Source organism: Acipenser ruthenus, chromosome 18 (genome assembly GCF_902713425.1).
Source record: "Acipenser ruthenus chromosome 18, fAciRut3.2 maternal haplotype, whole genome shotgun sequence".
In the NCBI taxonomy this organism is placed as follows: domain Eukaryota; kingdom Metazoa; phylum Chordata; class Actinopteri; order Acipenseriformes; family Acipenseridae; genus Acipenser; species Acipenser ruthenus.
The window spans coordinates 24,040,494-24,061,690 of NC_081206.1; the positions used below are offsets into that span (position 1 = coordinate 24,040,494).

At 36.8% G+C, this 21,197-nt stretch overlaps 2 protein-coding genes across 15 annotated transcripts in view; one reads left to right on the plus strand and one right to left on the minus strand.

Annotated features, from left to right (window-relative positions):
- The window catches only part of LOC117418289 (AP-4 complex subunit sigma-1), a 10,377-nt gene extending 870 nt beyond the window's left edge, over nt 1-9,507 (plus strand). The window contains exons 1-6 of one of the 2 annotated variants that reach the window (XM_034927668.2): nt 8-75; nt 3,971-4,147; nt 5,527-5,613; nt 7,338-7,406; nt 8,117-8,128; nt 8,982-9,507. In XM_034927668.2, the coding sequence (XP_034783559.1) occupies nt 4,010-4,147; nt 5,527-5,613; nt 7,338-7,406; nt 8,117-8,128; nt 8,982-9,110 (435 nt within the window). In that variant the 5' untranslated portion in view covers nt 8-75; nt 3,971-4,009 and the 3' untranslated portion in view covers nt 9,111-9,507. Of the gene's footprint in view, nt 1-7; nt 76-3,970; nt 4,148-5,526; nt 5,614-7,337; nt 7,407-8,116; nt 8,129-8,981 lie in introns of those variants that run through there. The other variant, XM_034031190.3, reaches the window with a different exon arrangement.
- A 184-nt stretch (nt 9,508-9,691) lies between these two features.
- LOC117418245 (E3 ubiquitin-protein ligase HECTD1-like) overlaps nt 9,692-21,197 on the minus strand; it is a 32,708-nt gene continuing 21,202 nt past the window's right edge. For 6 of the 13 annotated variants that reach the window (XM_058991614.1, XM_058991612.1, XM_058991617.1 and 3 more), the window contains exons 25-42: nt 20,364-21,179; nt 19,286-19,507; nt 18,863-19,041; nt 18,296-18,452; nt 17,899-18,121; nt 17,701-17,755; nt 17,268-17,450; nt 16,566-16,779; nt 16,112-16,197; nt 15,722-15,849; nt 14,991-15,192; nt 14,304-14,441; nt 12,919-13,526; nt 12,196-12,274; nt 12,011-12,104; nt 11,501-11,651; nt 10,945-11,089; nt 9,692-10,681 (exon numbers count right to left, since the gene is read on the minus strand). In XM_058991614.1, coding sequence (XP_058847597.1) covers nt 10,544-10,681; nt 10,945-11,089; nt 11,501-11,651; nt 12,011-12,104; nt 12,196-12,274; nt 12,919-13,526; nt 14,304-14,441; nt 14,991-15,192; nt 15,722-15,849; nt 16,112-16,197; nt 16,566-16,779; nt 17,268-17,450; nt 17,701-17,755; nt 17,899-18,121; nt 18,296-18,452; nt 18,863-19,041; nt 19,286-19,507; nt 20,364-21,179 — 3,818 coding nt within the window. In that variant the 3' untranslated portion in view covers nt 9,692-10,543. The remainder of the gene's footprint in view (nt 10,682-10,944; nt 11,090-11,500; nt 11,652-12,010; nt 12,105-12,195; nt 12,275-12,918; nt 13,527-14,303; nt 14,442-14,990; nt 15,193-15,721; nt 15,850-16,111; nt 16,198-16,565; nt 16,780-17,267; nt 17,451-17,700; nt 17,756-17,898; nt 18,122-18,295; nt 18,453-18,862; nt 19,042-19,285; nt 19,508-20,363; nt 21,180-21,197) is intronic. The other 7 variants (XM_058991621.1, XM_058991620.1, XM_058991619.1 and 4 more) reach the window with 6 other exon arrangements.

Consider the following 21,197-nt stretch of genomic DNA (forward strand, 5'->3'; position numbering starts at 1 on the left):
CTGGGCATGCGTGCTCATTACATGTAGGCAAAAACTAAGGAGTGGTTTGGCTGGTGTTACACACTTCATAAAAATGTGGGTGAGCTAAGGTGTTGTACCTGCTACACATTTTGTGGTATTTCTGAATGCCAAAAATATGTGTGCACTTTAATATAGTGTTTTTCATGCTGTTCGCAGCATTGCTTAGTAATACTTCATTTAGATTTATTGCAGTATTCCGGAAGGAAATCGGATAGACTGGATTTTAAATGATTAGCATCTGGCATTGAGTGTCTGTCTAAACCATGATAAAAGGCTGAATTGATCTTCAGTGAAAATATGTGTTTACCTGTTGTTATGTAAAAGTAGATATTTAAGTGTTATATGCAAAACAAATAACTATATTAAACAAACAGCTGGGAATTAATGAAAGTAGTGAAAAGTGATGTTCGAGCCCTGCTGTCTGTAGTTGCACCAGGATATTAATTAACAAATAGGTTTTCATATAAATAATTTTGCTTTTAATCATGCAACTTCCTTCCAGACATAATGAAGAGTACACTGAAGCAAAATGACTCTTTGATGCCAGTCCTACTTCATAGGCTTACTGGCTAGTTATGCCTGCTGACAGCATGAGCAATTTAGCCAGTTTACAAAACATAGAAACACATGAAACCTAACAAAGCACAGCTTCTATGATACAAGCTGGAAATGAAACATACATGGATAGGAATAGGATGACCAGATTTTCAAAACTAATTTCAGTGCACTCCCAGGTGTATAATTTATGCCTAATTAGTTTAAATTGACATATTGTGTTATATATGTGTTGCTACTGTTATATTGAGATTATTATTATTATTATTATTATTATTATTATCATTATTATTAATAATAATAATAATAATAATAATAATAATAATAATAATAATAATAATACATTCTGTAGATTGTCATTAAAAATAAATTTACGTTTGGGCTAAATTTCACCAGAACTGAACAGCTACACAATTCCTGTACAACACATAATTGTAGATTCATATTGAATATAAACTAAACGTAAAAGCATGGATCACTGAGGATTAAGCATGTATGTCTGTCTGTGTTAATCTCTTTATAAAAATAATGTTCTTGATTACCCTAGTACCTTTTTTTAAAACTAAGTTATATAGGAAGCGGTTGTTTACAGTATTTTGACAAAAGGTAGTGGCTGAAAAATGAGATTTTTTTAGACTTTGAGAAAAACGTCAGGACACTGGGACCTTTGATGGAAAAAGCGGGACTTCTGGTCTCCCTAGATAGGAATCATTTCGAGGTTAGGTTTGTAGGTCAGTAGGTATATACGCTACTGTGCTGTGTGATCCAGCAAGCAAGTCACGTAGCTGTAAATCAGGGTATGAGAAATGACATTGGCTTTGTCTAAACCTAGGTTAATCATTTATCTATTACCTTGGGTTGCTTGTTAACTGTGGTAATCAGTTTTTACTTTGTTTTACTGTTTCAGCATTTTACTGTCATTTTGTAATGTTTGGAAGCACACAAGTTTGTGTATGTGTGTGTGTGTGGTTCATAATGTTACTGGAACACACAGACAAACAATCAATTTTGTCTAAATGGGCTTCACAAGACTGATTATTCTGTCTTGACATGCCGTATTATATAAAAACTGCATATTGATGTTCCAGATCCATTTTAGGGAAGTTGATGAAGACAGTAGAGCTGACAGACTGAAAGAAGGCTGCTAGCAAGCAGGCCAACTTCGGCAAATTACTCCATGGGCCATTCTGGTGATCAGACTTGAGGAAAATCAGAGTTGATAATAATTGAGATAGACATACAGACGTGCTCAAATTTGTTGGTACCCCTCCACAAAAAACGAAGAATGCACAATTTTCTCTGAAATAACTTGAAACTGACAAAAGTAATTGGCATCCACCATTGTTTATTCCATATTTAATAGAAATCAGACTTTGCTTTTGATTTTTTATTCAACATAATATTGTAAATAATAAAACAAATGAAAATGGCATGGACAAAAATGATGGGACCGCTAACCTAATATTTTGTTGCACAACCTTTAGAGGCAATCACTGCAATCAAACGTTTTCTGTAGCTCTCAATGAGACTTCTGCACCTGTTAACAGGTAGTTTGGCCCACTCTTCCTGAGCAAACTGCTCCAGCTGTCTCAGTTTCAGCTCTTTCCATAGATGTTCGATAGAATTCAGATCAGGACTCATAGAAGGCCACTTCAGAATAGTCCAATGTTTTGTTCTTATCCATTCTTGGGTGCTTTTAGCTGTGTGTTTTGGGTCATTATCCTGTTGGAGGACCCATGACCTGCAACTGAGATAGAGCTTTCTGACACTGGGCAGTACGTTTCGCTCCAGAATGCCTTGATAGTCTTGAGATTTCATTGTGCCCTGCACAGATTCAAGGCACCCTGTGCCAGGCGCAGCAAAGCAGCCCCAAAACATAACTGATTGTGGCTTGTCAATATGCATTTTAGCAAATTCCAGTCTGGCTTTTTCTTTTTCTGTTTTTCTTTCAAAAGTGGAGTCCTCCTGGGTCTTCTTCCATGGAGCCCACTTTCGCTCAAAAAGTGACGGATGATGCGATCAGAAACTGACGTACCTTCACCTTGGAGTTCAGCTTGTATCTCTTTGGCAGTTATCCTTGGTTCTTTTTCTACCATTCGCACTATCCTTCTGTTCAATCTGGGGTCGATTTTCCTCTTGCGGCCGCGCCCAGGGAGGTTGGCTACAGTTCCATGGACCTTAAACTTCTTAATAACATTTGCAACTGTTGTCACAGGAACATCAAGCTGCTTGGAGATGGTCTTGTAGCCTTTACCTTTACCATGTTTGTCTATTATTTTCTTTCTGATCTCCTCAGACAACTCTCTCCTTTGCTTTCTCTGGTCCATGTTCAGTGTGGTGCACACAATGATACCAGACAGCACAGTGACTACTTTTCTCCATTTAAATAGGCTGAATGACTGATTACAAGATTGGAGACATGTGTGATACTAATTAAAGAAACTAATTAGTTTGAAATATAACTATAATCCAATTATCCACAGCAAAAATAGCACGAGGTGCAGGTGGTATCCCAATCCTAAAACACAGGAAATGAATTTATATACAGTAGTCTGGTGCTAGGATAAATGATCTACACTGAGTTAAAGTGAAACTAATAAAATCGCTTTCAAAAAACATCCATGCTTCTGTTATACTAGCACACATTCTGTGCAATTACGCATTCATTAATACAATACTGCACTAAAAAGTAAAAATTATTTCAGGAGTGTGGGATGCAACATTACCCCAGGGACCATCATGCTAGAAAAAAAAGGGAGATAGATGTGTGTAACAAGATTGATAATAGGCGTTGAAAGTAACTTGGTGAGTGTTAGATATGTATTAATCACAAGGGCCACAAGCCATGGGAATTACTGTCTAAGCACAGCTTCTGGGTGAACATATCCTGCTGTTAACCTTCCTTGTGTCTTTTCATTCTCCTCTATCAGTGGCATGCAGCACTTGATTTTCATTCTCATTAATGCAGTTCTATTTAGTATTGCTATTTGGAATGTAGTTCATATACAGTATTAATGTGTTGGCACTGTTACCTGTAATACAGGTTGATTTGAGGTAACATTAAACAAGCAGAATGATGCATTTACACAGGGATGTAACCCCTCTTGATGGACGCTGTCATTTAAATCCCACTGTATAAACCTCATGCACATCAGAGGCAGAAAGTGGCATAGGTTTACTCTCAAATGAAGTAAACCCCGCTTCCTGTTAAATGTACTAGTCTCACTACTACATTTGAAAAGCTTGTGAAGAGGATAGATATACCATGGAAGAGTTATTTGTTTCTGTTGTACAATAATCCTGCATTTTGATAGATCAATTCCCTTTAACCTTTCATTTCTTCTTGTTTGCACACACTCTGGGAGTTCACTGAAGTTGTACATTTTAATTACAGGTCTTGGTGTTTAGAATCGAAGAAAACCACTGAGTGAAAATGATCAAGTTTTTTTTGATGGTGAACAAGCAAGGTCAAACCAGGCTGTCTAAATATTTTGAACATGTGGAGATCCATAAAAGGACTTCTTTAGAAGCAGATGTAATTAAAAGCTGCCTCTCCCGGACAAAGGACGAGGTAGGCAACTATGGTTCTGAATCAGCTTCAGCATTATTTTAATGTTTGAGATGTTTGCGTGGTTTATTTACTTTTGTTGTAAAACAAAATATCAAATGGTGTGTTAAGATTTATAAAAAGGTCAGATGTCAGTTGGCCACTTTGCACTGCAGCTATGTGTAAAACAGTATGCTGTTAATTGCAGTCTTTCAGAATGTTTTTTCTGTTTATCTTTTTGCCTTTTGAGCTTGCTTAGATGATATGTCTAGTTGCCCGTACAACATGACAACATGACCCTTCAACCCCACCTCCTCTTTACTATAGAGCAAGTGGGCCCAAGAGGGTTGCAAAGTCTCATTCTCACTTGATTTAACTGGAATGAGGAAGCAGACCAGCATGCATGTTGTGGCCCATTGGTCTCTCCACCCTGTCTAGTTATATTGCTCTGTAAAGCGTAGAAATGTGCATGTAATCTATCTGTTGCAAGAGATGATTAATAATAGTTATATGCATATCGTTGTAATCTCTGTAATGTATTAAATACTCAGGAATTAACAAATAATATTAATGAAGTTGGTGTTTTCAATCAGTGTCCATTTTATAAGCTGTCACAATAGCCATGAGAGTTATAGTGCAGTGGCCTGCATCAAGGCCAGTTAGAATACCGTCTACAAGGCTCAGATCTTAAACTCAGACAGTTGTTTGAATCTTAAATGTTAAAATTTTAAGGGTGGTTGGATGGTTAGTGGGTTATTTATTGCCAATTACATGCTGCAACTCACAATATGCATATTGGGGGAGCTTATAGTTAACTGCTTTTTTTCAAATGAAAGGCCGATATATAGAAGTGGAAATGTCGTTCTGTTGGTTATTTCAAGCCACTTTATTTATGTCAATTCATATATTGTAAAATAGCTGCATGCCACACAACGAGTAGCAAGGACGAGAAAACACTGAGGCAAAAAACACCTTGAATAACTTCAGGTGGAAATGTAACTGCATAAAATGTGCTGGAAATGCTGGGGAAGCATAGAGGTCAGAATGTAAGCATACTTTACTGTGAAAATTTTATCAAGCAGGTACTCTCAAATAGCTGGGGGACTTTGTGAGAGCATATGGGCCATTGCATATCAAGTGGTACATTTTTAGATCATATTTAATTATTATGAAGCACCATTACAAAGCCTGTTTCATTGCCTTCTCAGAAATGGTTCGAGATTAATTTTGTTAAAATAACTCCAAATACAGAATTGTTTTAGCGCTGCACAAACCTCTCACCAAATCACAGTTTTTATATTCAGCCCTTGATTCAAGTCACCAACTAGCCAGAAAATGTTTATCGCTATAAAGCCATTTGTCATGTGTTGTAATACAGCTGCTAATCCATGCCTTTTTTCCAGTGTTCCTTCGTTGAGTATAAAGATTTCAAGCTGGTCTATCGACAGTATGCAGCACTTTTTATTGTGATTGGAGTGGACGAAGCAGAGGTAAGCAGTTTTCTTTTATAACTAATAGATAAAAACTTAATTGAAAGCTAATTGTTGTCATTTTTCACATGTTCTTAATTGGTAGTTCTTGTTAATTATTGTATTTTAACTGTTACCTTAATGTTTAAGAAGTACAGTGGTACTGGGAGTGTGAAGCATTTAGAATTTTCACATGACGAAGTGTAGTTTCATTATGCTATCAAGGTGCATAATTAATAGATTGTTTTACTACTTTTTAAAGTAAGCAAGGTAATGGGTGGTTACTGTATAATTTTGTCTATAAGTATGTGTATTGGGTGGCAGAGTCACAGCTGGGGGCTCTGCTCAAGTCCTAAAATAATCCTGCTGGGAACAGGAAGCCAGCTGACCTGGGAATAAGTATCTGCAGTGCCAAGACACAATAGAAACATCACTTCAGCCTGGACATAGACAGAAATAGATACTTGCTCAAGGGGACAGGAACACAGCAAATGGTGGTTTACTCTGCACCAGCGTTGTTACTGTATGTGCCAGCTGATGAAAGGCAAAGGAAACATGATGCATTATGAAGCTTCTACATAAAGTACCACTGGGTGCTTTCCTCAAACTGTGCTGGGACCCAGCTGTTTGTCTTTAGGGCTAATATTTGATATTTTAAAAAGACTGGCAGCTCCAGCCACATTTCTGCAGTGCTGAATTAGCTCACTTTGTCCAAGCTTGTGATTTGGACATGTTCAGACTAAACAACAGCAGCCTGCCAAACCTTTGGGCAGATGTAGGGTATCGATACAAATTGACTTCTGCACAGTATGGCTCCCTGCTGCCAGCTTTAGCATGTAATGACCATGCCAAGGAGCCCCTGTTGCAAAGCGTGATGAACCTTCATATTCACAAAGCATTTACCAGTGTGATAAGTTAGCACCATTCTTTTGTTTCTCAAAAAACAAACTCAATTGCAACTGAAACCACTAAAGCGCTATTTATTGGAAGCGTTTTAACATCACTGGTTTCTTTGCTTTTTAGAAATAATGCTGGTGTTAAATTAGCAAGGTGGTAAATGATTTATGAATATGGTTCTCTATTAGGTGTTCGTGTTAGGGTATTTTTATTTACCCACTGTGTCATTGATGTAGGCAAGGAAAAGAGTAGGACCAAGATTGGAAGTAAGATATTCCTGTAAAGCAGGTATCCAGATTTTCAATCAGCCTGGTGTGCCAGACCCTGTGTAAAGAAATGCCATTTTGCTATTAAGAGATGTATTCCAATTGGCAAGCAAATAACAGGTTGCAAATCAGAGGATGCATCATTGTTCATTAAGCAGCCCTGTATATGGGTACTTACCGGGTTATAATCTAGTAATAGCACCACTGGTGTCACTGACACTGCACTGCATTGTTGAATCTGCATAGCTGCAATGTGCAGTGACATTGACCTCACACTGAATAATGCTCACATACTAGTCATGTCAAACACTTTGAGATGTTGGCTTTATATTTGACACACAACTGTATTCTAACAGTCTTTGGTCATGAGTTTTGTGCAATATAAATTAACCCTTTGGTGGTAGTCAGAGAATGTTTTGACTTGTGGATGTAGTTACAGCCAGTGGCACCAAATCTATTGGAGCCATTTCCAGTTGGTTCATTCTCTATATTTTGTACTGTGTACCACAAAAAAGGTAGTTTCAGTTATATAAGTCCTAACAAGGAATTTGTTTAAAAAAAGAACTTATTTTTTGTTTTCAGAATGAGCTGGCAGTGTATGAACTGGTACATAATTTTGTGGAAGTTCTGGACAAGTATTTCAGCAGAGTGGTGAGTTAAGGTTTGTTCTTATCTGTGTTGAAGTCACAATCGGGGAGTTTCCATGTATGTTCTAATGTTACTCAAGACATTGTGCTCGAGTCAAATGAAAATGGTCCTATACATTACAGTTGCAGTTTTCTGCGACAAACCTGATCCTCTCAAGCTGCTCAACCAAATGTGTACGCGCATCGCCACGTCACGTGTAAATAACCACACATGGAAACCCCCATGTTGTGTATCATTTTATAAAAAATCCAAACAGCGGTCGTACTTTCTTTGTTTTTTTACTTTGAAAACACTATAGTATTTGTGTAGGACAGTACGACTGGGTAGGTGCAGTAATTGTGTTGGTAAACAATTTACCTAAATATTTATCTGTGAGGCAATTACTAGACAACAGGTATCATGTTACCATTATTAAATAGAAAAGTACACAAGCCATCCGTGCTGATAGTTCTGGTATGGGACGACAAAAAGTGGCGAGTACAATGCTTTCTTGGGTTATGGGCAGGGTTGTTGGCGCCGGTATTGAGACATCATGGGGGAGCCACGTGTTGTTTTCACAGCTCTCCTCCATCTGTAGAATAGCACAAGATAAGCTGTTCCCTTATTGCCACATTAATGCTTAATTACTCAAAGGTAGCAATCCAATATATCAATATAAGACTATTGTATTGTTTCATAACTAATTCAGCATTCATGTTTTTCCCTTCACCTAGAGCGAGTTGGATGTATCCTTTTTCTATAAAACAAATTTTTCAAGTTGTTACCGTAACTGCTACCTCTGCCTGCTCTTTATGTTGCTGTCTGCCATATATCCAGCTGCAGACAAATTGATAAGGCAGTAAGAAAGTGCATTGAGGATTGGATGCTGCAATAATGGATGGGTGTCAAGAAGGTGTGACTGACATTTTGAAGATATAAAAGGGGGCAAAATACAGAGAAAACCGCAAGATAAAACTCACAAAAAAATGTAATTCTATTATGAAACACTAGTCACTTAAAATGCAATAATGCTAAGTATGATCTAAGTGATAGAGGTGTATATTGTATTACTCTGAAGATTCCAGACATGTTTAATATAGGTGCACCTGATTTCAAAGTATGTGGTTAAAACTGTTGTTGGAGCCCATCCTCAAGATTAGCTCCCCTAACAATTCTTTAATTAGGTACAATTTACTACCCTTTATACAGGTAGAACACCTTCTCCAAGGTACCGATTTAAGAAAGAAATTAAAACATTTATCAATGCAACTCTTACCTCAAATCCATAACCTTCCAATTCAAAGGCATATGCTAAGAAAATTGCCCCACATTCTGCAATCCAGGCAGCGCTTTTAAAGCTGAAATATGCACATGAAAATAACTAAACTATAATGGATAAACAACATAGATTTGTTACATGGCATTCTTTACTGAAAGCATAATCAAGAATAATGTTGTCAAATAAGCAATTTTGATGATTGCCAGGATATTGGTTATTTAGATGGTTGAGAAGCGTTATAAATCATATATATAATCCTTCGTAAACATATTGCTCTACAGCATTTATTTTAGTTTGTGTTCCTTAACCTAAAGCCTTAGATAATGTTCAACCTGGACAAAGTGCACATTATTTTGGATGAGATGATTTTAAATGGCTGCATTGTGGAGACAAACAAAAGCAGAATACTGGCCCCTCTGCTGGTCCTTGATAAAATGGCAGAAAGCTGAGCTAGACATTCCTTCCTGAAGACAATTTTTAAGACTTTTAAAAGTGATCATGGGTGACTAATACTAAAAATACCTCCCAGAGATTGTGTTTTCGTAGCATCTTATTAGAATATTTGTCAACATTGAAGGAGACACAGGAACCAAAAGAAGAACGGAGCCTAGCATGTGGATAACAAAGCTTATGCATATCAAGATAACAAAGCTTATGCATATTAAGACAACTGTATTGAAAAAGATCACTTTTGCCTTCTGAATAAAGTGTGTTACATACTTGTGGTAGAAAATATCCATTTGTATTGTGTGAATATGAGCTTATCTGGTTTAGACTATCAAATGTTCATATAGTAAGATATTTATGAAATAGTTTGCTATTTAAAAATTACAAAAATAAAAACAACTGGTAACAATTAAGGAAAATGTCAGTTCTGCACATGCCTACACCTAACCCATCGGATAATGGTTTCCCTGTCTGCCAAATGCTTTTTCTGACATAACCACAAAGCTGTCTTGGTTAGTAAAGTCAGGCACCTAAAACAGTAATTCAATGTGACAAATTTAAAATAATAAGCAACAGCACCGCCTTTACTTTTGCAAACATTTTAATGATTATTTTTGGAGCATACACATTTGAAAATATTTTGTTTTACTTCAAACTGCAACTTGAGTTAAATAAATGTTTATAATATACAAAGAAAATACAAGGAAAAGCTTAGCTTGCTTTGTGTGCCTTGCACCTAGAACCAGTGTTTTTTCTATAGCTTTTATTGTAAAATTACACAAATGCACTCAGGGATTTGATCTTCGTAGCAGGGCATTAAAGAATCAAAACAAACTCACACAGTAACAAACAAAGGATAAAGAAAGCATGTGCATGATTGTATACCAGTAAGATGAGCAGAAAAATAAAACCTAAAACTCAAAACAGTGCAGGCACTAGTAAAAGTAAAATCCTCTTCAAGAAATGCCCATACACTCTACAGTTACAAATCTACAGAAGCAGGGCTTTAAACCATTTTGCTTAAGGCTAGCAAAATGGGGTGGGCAAGGAGGTTTGAATAACAATGGCAAGTGTAGTGAACCATGGTACCTAACGGTGCACAGAATTACATGGAACTTTACACAAATGCACAGTCAGAAACGAAACAGTAAAACACTGAAAACATGAACAAACTGCCCTGGGTTCCAGTCTCACAAGCCCTTGAAGCAGCACACAGTGCTCCGTGCCATTATTTGCTGGCCGTGTGGGGTACAGGAATTTTCCCTGTGTTTTTCAGCAGCAGTTAATAGAGTTAATATGTAACTTTTTTCCTAAAGCTCTGGAAAAAAAGAAAAGTTTTATCAGAGCACAGCTTGGATTTTTTTTTCTGCACACAAACACAACAGGCTTTTCTAGTATCAAGTTCAGTCAGCCACCCGTCATCGCAACAGTCTGCTCAATTAAGATGAAAGCCTTTCTCCATGGTTGCAGCAAGCAAGCGGTCTCTCATGATCTCCTCAGATGAATACTCAGGCAACTTAAGGTAGTGAACACATGTGTTTACTGATGGATAGCTTGCATCTGCTGCGTCAACCTAGAAAAAAAATATATATACTATTAGTACCAAGAACATTATGTATGCTGAAATGGATTTTCCCACTGCTGGGACCCTACTCCAGCTTGATCAGTTCAATTTCATATTTCAAAATTGGTTCCATGTTATAAAATATACCCTACTTTAGTTTCCTTCCACTCTTCTACAGTTCACCATTAAATATGTTGAAAGAAGAGATGCTAACAGATAACTAAACTATAACAAGAGACTAATGTATACACATATATATTATCATCATGTACCTTGCGCACTATGGTCAGCCGTGGGTGAAGGTTAGCCAGACCACCAGGTGGAAGGGTAGAACATCCAGTTGTGAACTGCAGGAATGCTTTCCTTTCATCTGAGGACATGCCACAGAGTACCCTGACAAATCTCATGAATCCAGGGCTGTGAAGGCAAATTGAAAATACACACTGCAATTCCAGAATCCATAATGTGGTCAACAGAATTAAGATGTTTGAAATTCTCCATCAGATTCCTATTAGTAATCATCATCATAAACAATAGTACTTAGTTGTAAAATGTAACTTTCTCTAGGTACATCATGATTAATATTTCCTCAAGGTTAAAACATCACAATATGTATATCTCCCCCACAATCTATCCAGAATAAACACCAATTTTAGAATCTTAAATTAAATCTGCAGCAAAAAGTTACAGCCCCACCTAGTGTACTGCCAACAAATATGACAGCATCATATTTATTTTACTCTGACTCACTCATGGTAAGGAAAAGTAATGGTATGCATCATCTGCATCTCATGTTGAATGAGGATAGCTGTATTTTAAATCCTGTACCTCTCACGGTTGTAACCCAGTTTGGGTTCAGTATAATTAATGATGTCCTCAGCTGTCCATGATGGTGATTGATTTCCACACAGAATCATCTGAACCTCCTCATGGCTGAAAGAGCTCAGCTTTTCCATTGGGAAAACTCTGTTAAAGCCATCTAAGAAATAATACACAAAGCATATTTTAAATAAAACAAATCTTATAACTGAGACTCATTGCATACATCACAAGATATCAGACTTCTTACTAAAAACATTTCTTGGGTCAACTCCAAACAAAATAAATGTATTTTAGTGGTTAGTTTGGTAGGCTGCAAGTTTTACTCCAGTCATCTTTCTCCTCGTAAATAACATCCCACATAATAAATACAGAGTAGAATGTTTATTGCCATTTAACTTTTTCTATATAATCTTTTATTTACAACAGTTTAATCTGAATAGCATACTTTTCAGCTCAAAGCTAGCATTTCATTTTCTGTTTTCATTACCCAAACACATCTACTGGAAATTGCTTTACCTCTAAATGATTCCATCTGTTTCTGAATAGCTGTGTGCATACAGAAGTCAAACATCAGATCAACATACTCTTCAGCATTATCGATTGTCACCATCTAAAAAGACAAGACATGAAATAAATTAACAGTTAATGGGAATGCATCTGGCATCTTGTAAATCATGGGTTAATCTATGGAAAACACCTACCTCATCCTCCCCATTGGGTTTCAGATCCACTGCTGTAAATCCATGTACTTTGGATGAAGGGCAAAACTGAAAATTCAATCTGGGATTAAAAAATAAGATGTCAAATTAATCATGACTGCTTAAGATAAATCTTGCATAAACAGTTAAGTACCACACAAATATACACTGGCTAGTTATGAGTCTTTTTGACATCAATTCCTAAAATGTAACACCAAGTTGTTTACATTTTTATTTTATTTAGATGTAGTTCAAAATGATTTAATGGAAAAAAATAAGTTGGAATTTGGTTTACTATTTCTTCTTTAAGTAGTAGGGCTTGACAACCACTTGCGCTATAGTTCAAGCTGCTGACAGTCCAGAAGCTGTTTGCTTGCAGTTTGCCAGCTGAGGTGTCGTGCTGACTGACAACCTGTAGTAACGGTCTGAATCAGTCACTAGGTCTCACTTAGTCTCTGAGGTTATTACTTAAACCTTTTGTTTAGAATATCCCCTTCAGTCTGTTGTTTTTTATTTTTTGTACCCATGAGTGACAAGACCACATTTGTGGCCTCAGGGCATCAAGGGGATATGTAAACTTGCAATTACTATCAGTAATTTTTACTTCTCAAAAGTGTCTGACATTAATCCAACCCAATACAAATCCATAAAAAAGGCTAAACTAAAATCCCAAATTTCAACAGCTTTTTCTATTTTACTGTCAAAACATAACTGAAAATTCCATACCCTAAATCTTCAATGCTAAGTGGTGGTCCTGAACCAGATGGATTCTTTAACATGAGGTCCTGCAGTCTTGTATTCTTTTCATCCTCTGACAAAGCCTTATTACTCAGTATGAGACGCCTCTTTACTGCAAGTTCTTTAACTTTCTTCAGAAACTTGGCCCTGTGGGGGTTCACCAATTCAAAGTCTTCCCAGGTCAAGATGCCATGGTACCAAGCTGGTGGCTTGGGTTTAGGTGGGTCAAGGATAAACTCCGATTTAGAGTCTTCATCAAAACTTCCAACCGAATAGGTATCATGCCCTTCTTCAGTTGATGCCTCGGACTGGATTTCAGAAAAATGCAAATCTCCATCCCCCCTTGACTCATAAAGCAATTTGCTCATATTGCTTTTGATGTCTCCCATACACATTAACTTAAAGAAAGGTCTACTAATTGGCAAGTCCACCAATCGGTTGTCTTGTATACATTTTGCCAGGAAAACACCCAGGAAAAGGAAGAGCTTGCTAATTCTGTCCAGTTCATCACTATCCTGTGGGAACGGAGCAGGGAAAAGTCCACAGGATCGTTGGACATAATACCCAGGTGGTTTAAGTCCACCTCCCAGGTCAACCTGCAATGTAAGCAAAATTAAATAAGACTGTAAACTAGTAAACCAACAAATTTAAGTAGTAGTTTTTTTTAAATATATTTTATTGTATACTATATTATATTATTGTATAGTATATTTATTTGTCATGTGAAACGCTTTGGGATGCCTTGGCATAAAAGGCACTATACAAAATCAATTTGATTGATTGATTGATTGTTTTTGGTAAAGTTGTGATTAAACAGTAAAGCACCAACATAAAAGCACTAAACTAGAAATTTGAGTTTTGAAAAACAAAAGCATGCCAGGGACATAAAGGAGAATGGCATATCTGAGTAAAAGGTTTATAAAAAACCTCAAAAAAAGTGAGGTCTGGAACATTGATATAACCAATAGTTTAAACAATGTGGCAGTGAATTTTCTGCAAAACCCATAATAAAGCATACAGAAGCCAAAATCTCAAAAACGAAAAAAAAAAAAAAAGTCCCATAAGCCCGATAGGCAGTCATTTTAGGTCATAAATCAAAGTGAAAGGTAGCATTAGATTTTGCCTAAGGAGTTTCCATAACACTAAAAGTCTGCATATCATGTCTTATTAGCTGAAGTAGCGGCAGCAGGTTAACAAGATAGAAAAGCTACTTTCATAGGGATGTTTAAATTAACAAATGTATTTTAGTCTTTGATTTTAAAAATACTGTTTCCTGAATTAATGGAAAACTTTATTAAATTGAGTGTCATGGAAAAATGTATACTACAATTTCAGGATGTCAATTTGTTTTATTGTATCAGGGGGAAAAATACCTGTCGAGATTCATCATCTGGAAAATCATCATCACAAAGCCAAATTCCCAGCGATTTCCTCTGGAACTCTGCTGCTACCAATGCATAGAACTCCAATGTGGGTCCCAAACCTGTTCCTTCTTCACCCAAAAACTCCACCTGTAAAGAAAAAATACAACAAACTCACAATTTTGTAAACCAACAACATTAAAATAGTGTTTTTAAAACCATCAAAGCAGACTGAACACTTTATTGTTCCAAAATGGTATGATATTGGTGTGAACATTGTAATGTAGAGCCTTATCCACAAAGCTTGAGTTATTTAAAGGATGTTATAAAAAATAAAGTCTGATATTTGTAAAACTTTGGTTTACCAATCTTTAATTTTGACACACTGCTATAACTCAGGAATTGAAGCTTTGTGAATAGGACCCAAAGAGTGATAATCACAATATTGCAAACAGGCTTTGAAGACCAGTTCCTAACAAATTGTCACTTTGAACCCTGCTGTCTGCATGCATAAAAAGTATACCAATATGAAACACACCAAAAGGGAAAAAAAATAACTGAAGTGATTGTACGTATATATATATATATATTATATATATATATATATATATATATATATATATATATATATATATATATATATATATATATATATATATATATATATATATATATAGACAGACAGACAGACAGACACACCTCTAAAACAGATTTTCTATCCGCATGAATTTGCATCACATTTTCTGCCCACTCCATCAGACTGTCTCCTCTTGGAACCTTCACTCTCTCGTGTTTCAGTCGCCCCACTCGGAACTCCCCAGGATCATCTCGCCTCACTGTGGTAGTGGGCCTTGAGCGTTCCATTGTTGCCTCGCGACGATTCTGGAGCCACACTATTGCTCTGAGTAAACAAAAAATTGTAAATGATCATTTTACCACCATGTAAAATGTCCAATTACATTCCATCACCGTAACAATTCCCCACAACAGATAATGAGAAATGAAGGTCAGAGGACACCCTCTGATTCCACAACCAAGCCAATTGCCTCTTTACACCCAGAAACTGTAGAGTACATTTCAGCGAACTACCGGCCTTTGGAAAACAAAAAGGCCTTTGTCTTCCTAATCTGCATGAGCACCAAAGCCAATGCAACACTCACTCTGCAAGGACCGGAGACTTACCACAGCCAGGACTAAAACATGCACTCCCCTAAAAAGTTTAGGAACCAAAGAATATCCATAGGGCAAATTATTATTTATTTAAAACATGATAACCACCAGCCCCCATACATAATGACTTTTGACATTAAGTAGCACTGAAGGAAGGCATTTGTAATTCAGGTAGAAGACTTTTCGGCGACTGTAATGATCTCGCCAAAACCTTGGCCAACTTGGCTGACAGATATTCATAATTATATATAGATGCTTACCTTGATGCCCCAAAAGCTGTGCAAGTAAAATAAAGCTGTCTTGTTTCAAAAGGTATCAAGAAAGGGCACTTGCTGGTTAACTGCTCACACCAGTCAGGCAATGCACCACTAGCTAATGCCAAAGGTTCCTGCATTCAAAAAACAGAAACAGAATTTACATTAGATCAAATATTGTTATCAGTTGTTTGGCTTTTTACTGGAGCAATCTAGGTAAAGTACCTTGCTCAAGGGTACAGCAGCAGTGTCCCCCACCTGGGATTGAACCCACGACCCTCCGGTCAAGAGTCCAGAGCCCTAAGCCCTAACCAATACTCCACAATGCTGCCCAAAAAGGCCTTTGTGTCTTCCTAATCGGCATGAGCACCAATTATGGATGAAAACTAAAATTACCTCAATCTGTTGCAGGATTTTGGTTGTAACCTTTTTGCTAGCGAATTCCTCTGGCGAAACATTGAATTGAAGCTGTTCATCTAGTTCTTTAATGAAAAAGAAATATGTTATTTAGGTATGACTTATTTAAATGTAAAAGATCCCACCTATAGGTTAATACACAGGTGACAAATAAGGTCCCCCAATTTTTTTTAAATTTTTTTTTTGTCTTAGTTTTCTATTGAGGCTTCGTAAGCCAGTCTGTACAGTTTCATTAACACAGGTAGTACACGTTCCCATTCTCTGGCCACTCAGCTCCATGGTAGACAACAATAAAAAACAAACAAAAACAAGCTTGCAAAACAAATTTAAATTATTTAACAAACCACAGCTAAATAAAAAATAAAAAACATTTTTGAAAACCCCATGCAAATACCAACTTCATATACAAAAAAACCCCATCTAGTAGGTGTACCTTCCTGTGGTGTTCTTGTTGAGTACGGATCACTGCCAATAATGAAAAGAATACGAAGCAACTGCAAGACATCCTCCACACCACAAGCATTCTGACCACTGCCTGCTTTGGCCTGAGCCTGCTCTCTTGCAGAACTAAGAATATCACAGATCTGAAGAGAGGAAAGGGATCCATGGCTTAGTCCAGAAGACTTTGATCCATGTTCGCAGAAATCCTGCAAAAAAAATGTTTAAACAATTGCTACATTTGTTGTGACAGAACTGACACAACAATAACATCATATTGTTTTGTACTTCAATCTCTCTCATACTTCACTTACTGAGTTAACATTTTAAACAATATTCAGGAATAATCACTACGCAAAGCATGTTAATAGTAAAACTGATTTAAATGTCAACAAGGAGAGCTTTATTAATATTGGCAATACAAACTAATTTTTTTTTTTTTTTTTTATCTAAAATGGAATAAGCCACGCTCTAGTGGATGAACTAGTCAAGTACAAGTTTGACTTTTCTTTTTTTTTTTTTTGCCTTAAATTTCAAATTCATACATAGTAAAAGCTTCGTTTTACTCCAACGTTTAGACATTTGGCAGCATAATTTCAAAACATCAAACCTCAGAAAATAATTAACACGAACTAAACTCTAAAATTGTGCATAGCTTTAAATTAAAGAAAAAAAAATATCTGATGCCGTTCTATACCTTGTATGCAGCTATGAGCTGAGAACAATTTCTGCTTTTCCTAATACTTTTATTAGTGCCGGTTAATTTCCAGCGGCGAAGGAAAGCTGAGTCTGCATTCTTCTGCAGGTAGGTTATCAAGTCATTCTTTGGTAATTCATCAGTGCCAAGGTACTGTTCCACATGCTCTACAGACCAGCAACCCTACAACAGGAAGAACCAAATGTTGGTCTTTCCTGATTGTAAAGTCTTATGGAATACACATGCATTACAACAGAATTACCACTATAGCAACATGCAGTTTTAAAAAAATACACATTTACAATGCCATAATGAAAAGGTTAGTATTTTGTTCTCTACAATTTCTAACTAAAGAGCATCAACACACCTCATTTAAAAAACAGCCAAAAGTACTTAATAGTAAATGATTAGTAAGCAAAGAGTAAAGGATTACCATCTTTCTGCTTTCCTTTTCTTTGTCAGAATCCTTCATTTCTCTGTACATTATCCTACAAACACATAATATTACAGTTAATTGAAATTGTATCTCTGCTTTTATGTGGGTGATTTTGCAATCCTACTGGAACATTTCAAAATAGTTATTTATCCACAAAAAAAAACACACACACAAAAAAAAAAAAAAAAAACGTACGTATATGTGGGCTCCCAAATCCGTCTAAGTTTATCCGATTTCACGCTGCCATTACAGGAAAGCTGCAGTAATTTCTGTACATAGTAGAAAATGGTTGATTTGTAGTTTGAAAGAGGTAGTTCCACTTCTCTGGTCGTTCCAAGCCCTGCTACCTTTAGGATAAGTGATAAATGTGGAGATGGTGCACACTCAACTTCCTCAAGTACCTCTGAACGAGGAGTTCCTGTTGAAAAATAAATTGCTGGATATCAATCTCATTCAGAATATGACAAGAAGTAATAAGTAAACAAGTGTGTTCATTCTCAGTTCCCGGTTACTACAAAAACTATAACTTATTATGTAAAAAATAAATTAAATCAAGGTCTGTGATATGCAAGACTTAATAAGTTTTGAGTACCTGGCGGTGGAATTTCCAGGTCCGTTGTTTGCTGAACATTTGTACGACCCGGTCGTGGGTCAAAAGCAGGAACTAAAGCAGAGAATTGACGTTTAAGTACAAAGTCATCATCCCAGGTTCTACGGCGACCACCTTTAGTTTCATATTCTTCCTCCTCCTTACAAACAAAAGGTTAAAAAAAAAATGTACTTAAATCTCTCTATGCATTCATAATTACTTGCAACAATTACATATTTAATTTGCCATAAAAAAGGCAGCACCCCTTTAAAGAGGTTCACCATGTACTGTGGATTAAACAATTTAGAAACCGGATACTTATTGTCTTTCTTTAAATAATAAAAAAAAAAAAGAAAAAAAAAAAAAAAATTCATTGACTTAATACAATTTTACTTAAATCATTCTGAAACGTGTACATTTAAACATAAGATTTCAGCATTGTATTTATTATGAGTTTTTGTTGTATTATATTGCTATTTTCAGTTAAATGAACTTACAGGGGAATTTAAGTTTTAGTACATGTTTTAATTAAAAAGATTTTAAACAGATAAAAAATCAATAAGGTTTTACCCTATTTATATTAATGTGGAAACCAAGGTTTACCCTGCATCGTACCAGAACTTCCTCATACTCCTGGTCTTCCTGATTGTCATCTTCATTCTCATCATCATCTTCATCTGGTTCTGGCAGATCCTCCTCATCATCAAGCTCTGCCAATAACGTATTAGCACGGCAGCTGTCCAAGAAATCTGTTGTGGTTAAAGCAACAGGAACAACATTATCAATATGAAAATTAGTAAACAGATTAAAAACAGTACATTAAAATGAAAAGTTGAGTAGATAAAAGAGTAAAAAGAGCACCTTGAAAATAGATAAGAATGGGTATGACCAGGGTGTCATTTAATTTGGTTGAAAAAAAAGTCAAATAATCAAAAGATTATGGAGGAAGAAAGAAAACAGGAATTAATGTTTTTAATCCTAAATATAGCCTACCATATAAAGAAAATTCAGCTTCCTGACCTGTGTCGCTCTCACTAGAAGTTGAGGTCAGGCTGGTCGTTAGAGTATTACTGAGCGACTGGCCGACTGACAAACCTGTGGTTGCCGTGGCTACATTATTGCTGCTCGTTACTATGGAGGTTGACATTGTAACAGTTGAGGTGGTACCAGTGGTTGTGAGGTTAGGAAAACTCTGGGCAGCCATGAGCGAAGAAGCTGCAATCGAAAGCGAGAACGGATATTAGTTTATAAAAAATATTTAAAAAGCAATTACTAGCAGCATCTAGATTTTAAGAAGATATTTTATAAACTATGGTTAGCTTAAAAACATGCTTTGCAAAAACATAACACTCATTAACAAAGATGCAAGATCAAAATATGCCACACTGGTGCTGCTGTTCTTACAATGATCTTAAAACATGCATGGAAATTTAGAATGTGTTTATAAAATTGATTAGATATCAGAAGCAAATGATTGTTCTCCTTAGAATTTGTATTTATATAAAAAAACAAATACAAAAAAATAAAAAGCTGCAAGGCCATGTCTGGGAGATTCTCAACTGACTCAGCTTATTTCAAGGTAAAACTAAAAACCAAAGTCAACTATGATGAGTATCACAAAGGAAAATAATAATTAACAGAGGACTGGTATAACTTGAAGGTTACATCAGTCCTCTGCTGATTTGAAGGGATAATCACTTTAATATATAATCCACCCCACCCGATTGTCTCTCCTTCCTGTTTTCTTTTCTTGCTTTGGTATAAATTCCCTAATTTTCCACACCTGTACATAATAACGCCCTCATCATTATCATACTATATCATAATGATGAGTTCTGTTCATACCTATTCTCATAGGGAGGGGCCAGCTCTTTGCAATTGATATGAAAACCACCAAATATCTCTGGCTGAGGGAAAGAACACTAACTACAAAATTCCCAAAACTGAAGAAACAAATGATGGCTGATTCATGTTTTCATATTCAAATTTTAAATGCACACAAATTATTATTGTTAAATGTTGTAAATGCCTATTAAAACTGACTGTAATACTACAGTGGAGCAATACTCACTGGCTGTACTCAGGACATTCCTTCCTAAAGTGTTAGTGTTGTTGTCACTGCTACTGCGGCTCAGGTTCATGTTATTAGTGGCATTTGTACGTGACATGTTTGGAGCTCTCCGAACAAACGATTCCATTAGGCTGGCTTCGCGAGATGATAAGTTGGGTACACTTGCACTGGAGCTCATTGGTGCCCCAGCAGCCAGCAAGGAGCTCACAGACAGTCTTGTATTAGCTGCTGAGCACAATGGGCGCTGCGAATTAGCTTCTTTGCTGGAGGATTCAGACACTGAGCTGACATCTGGTGAGCTCACACTAACTATTCCCATAGATATTGCTCCAGATTCAGTGGTGGGGCGGTTTGTAGCGTTTTCACTTCCTGTGTCTGCTGTTAAAGTGCTGGTGCTGGCGCTTGAAGCCGACCCCACTTCAGCATGCGGCAGGCTGTCAGCAGTTGACAGAACAACAATGGGTTCGTGGCTTTCCAGGTTTGTGGCTGTACCATGTTCCATCAAACTTTCAGATCGGCGTTCGAATTTCGCCGAACTCAGACTGATATCGCTGCTACTGGCCACACTACACACAGAGCTGCTGCTTCCCTTCCTGCTGGAGGAGCTCGCCCCAGCCGTAGAAGACTTGTCCGGACAGTTATTTTTCACCAAGCTGCTCCACGTCTGCGCTGTGCCTGAAACAGTGGATGAAACAGGTTTGGGTGACGGCGCTGACTCAGGGTCGTACCCTGGCGCAAGCTTGAGGTCATATTTTCCTTCAGCACCCATACGATAAGAGTTTGAGCCACCAGCATCCCAGGTGACATCAATCCAGCCTGGAAAGGGACATGAGT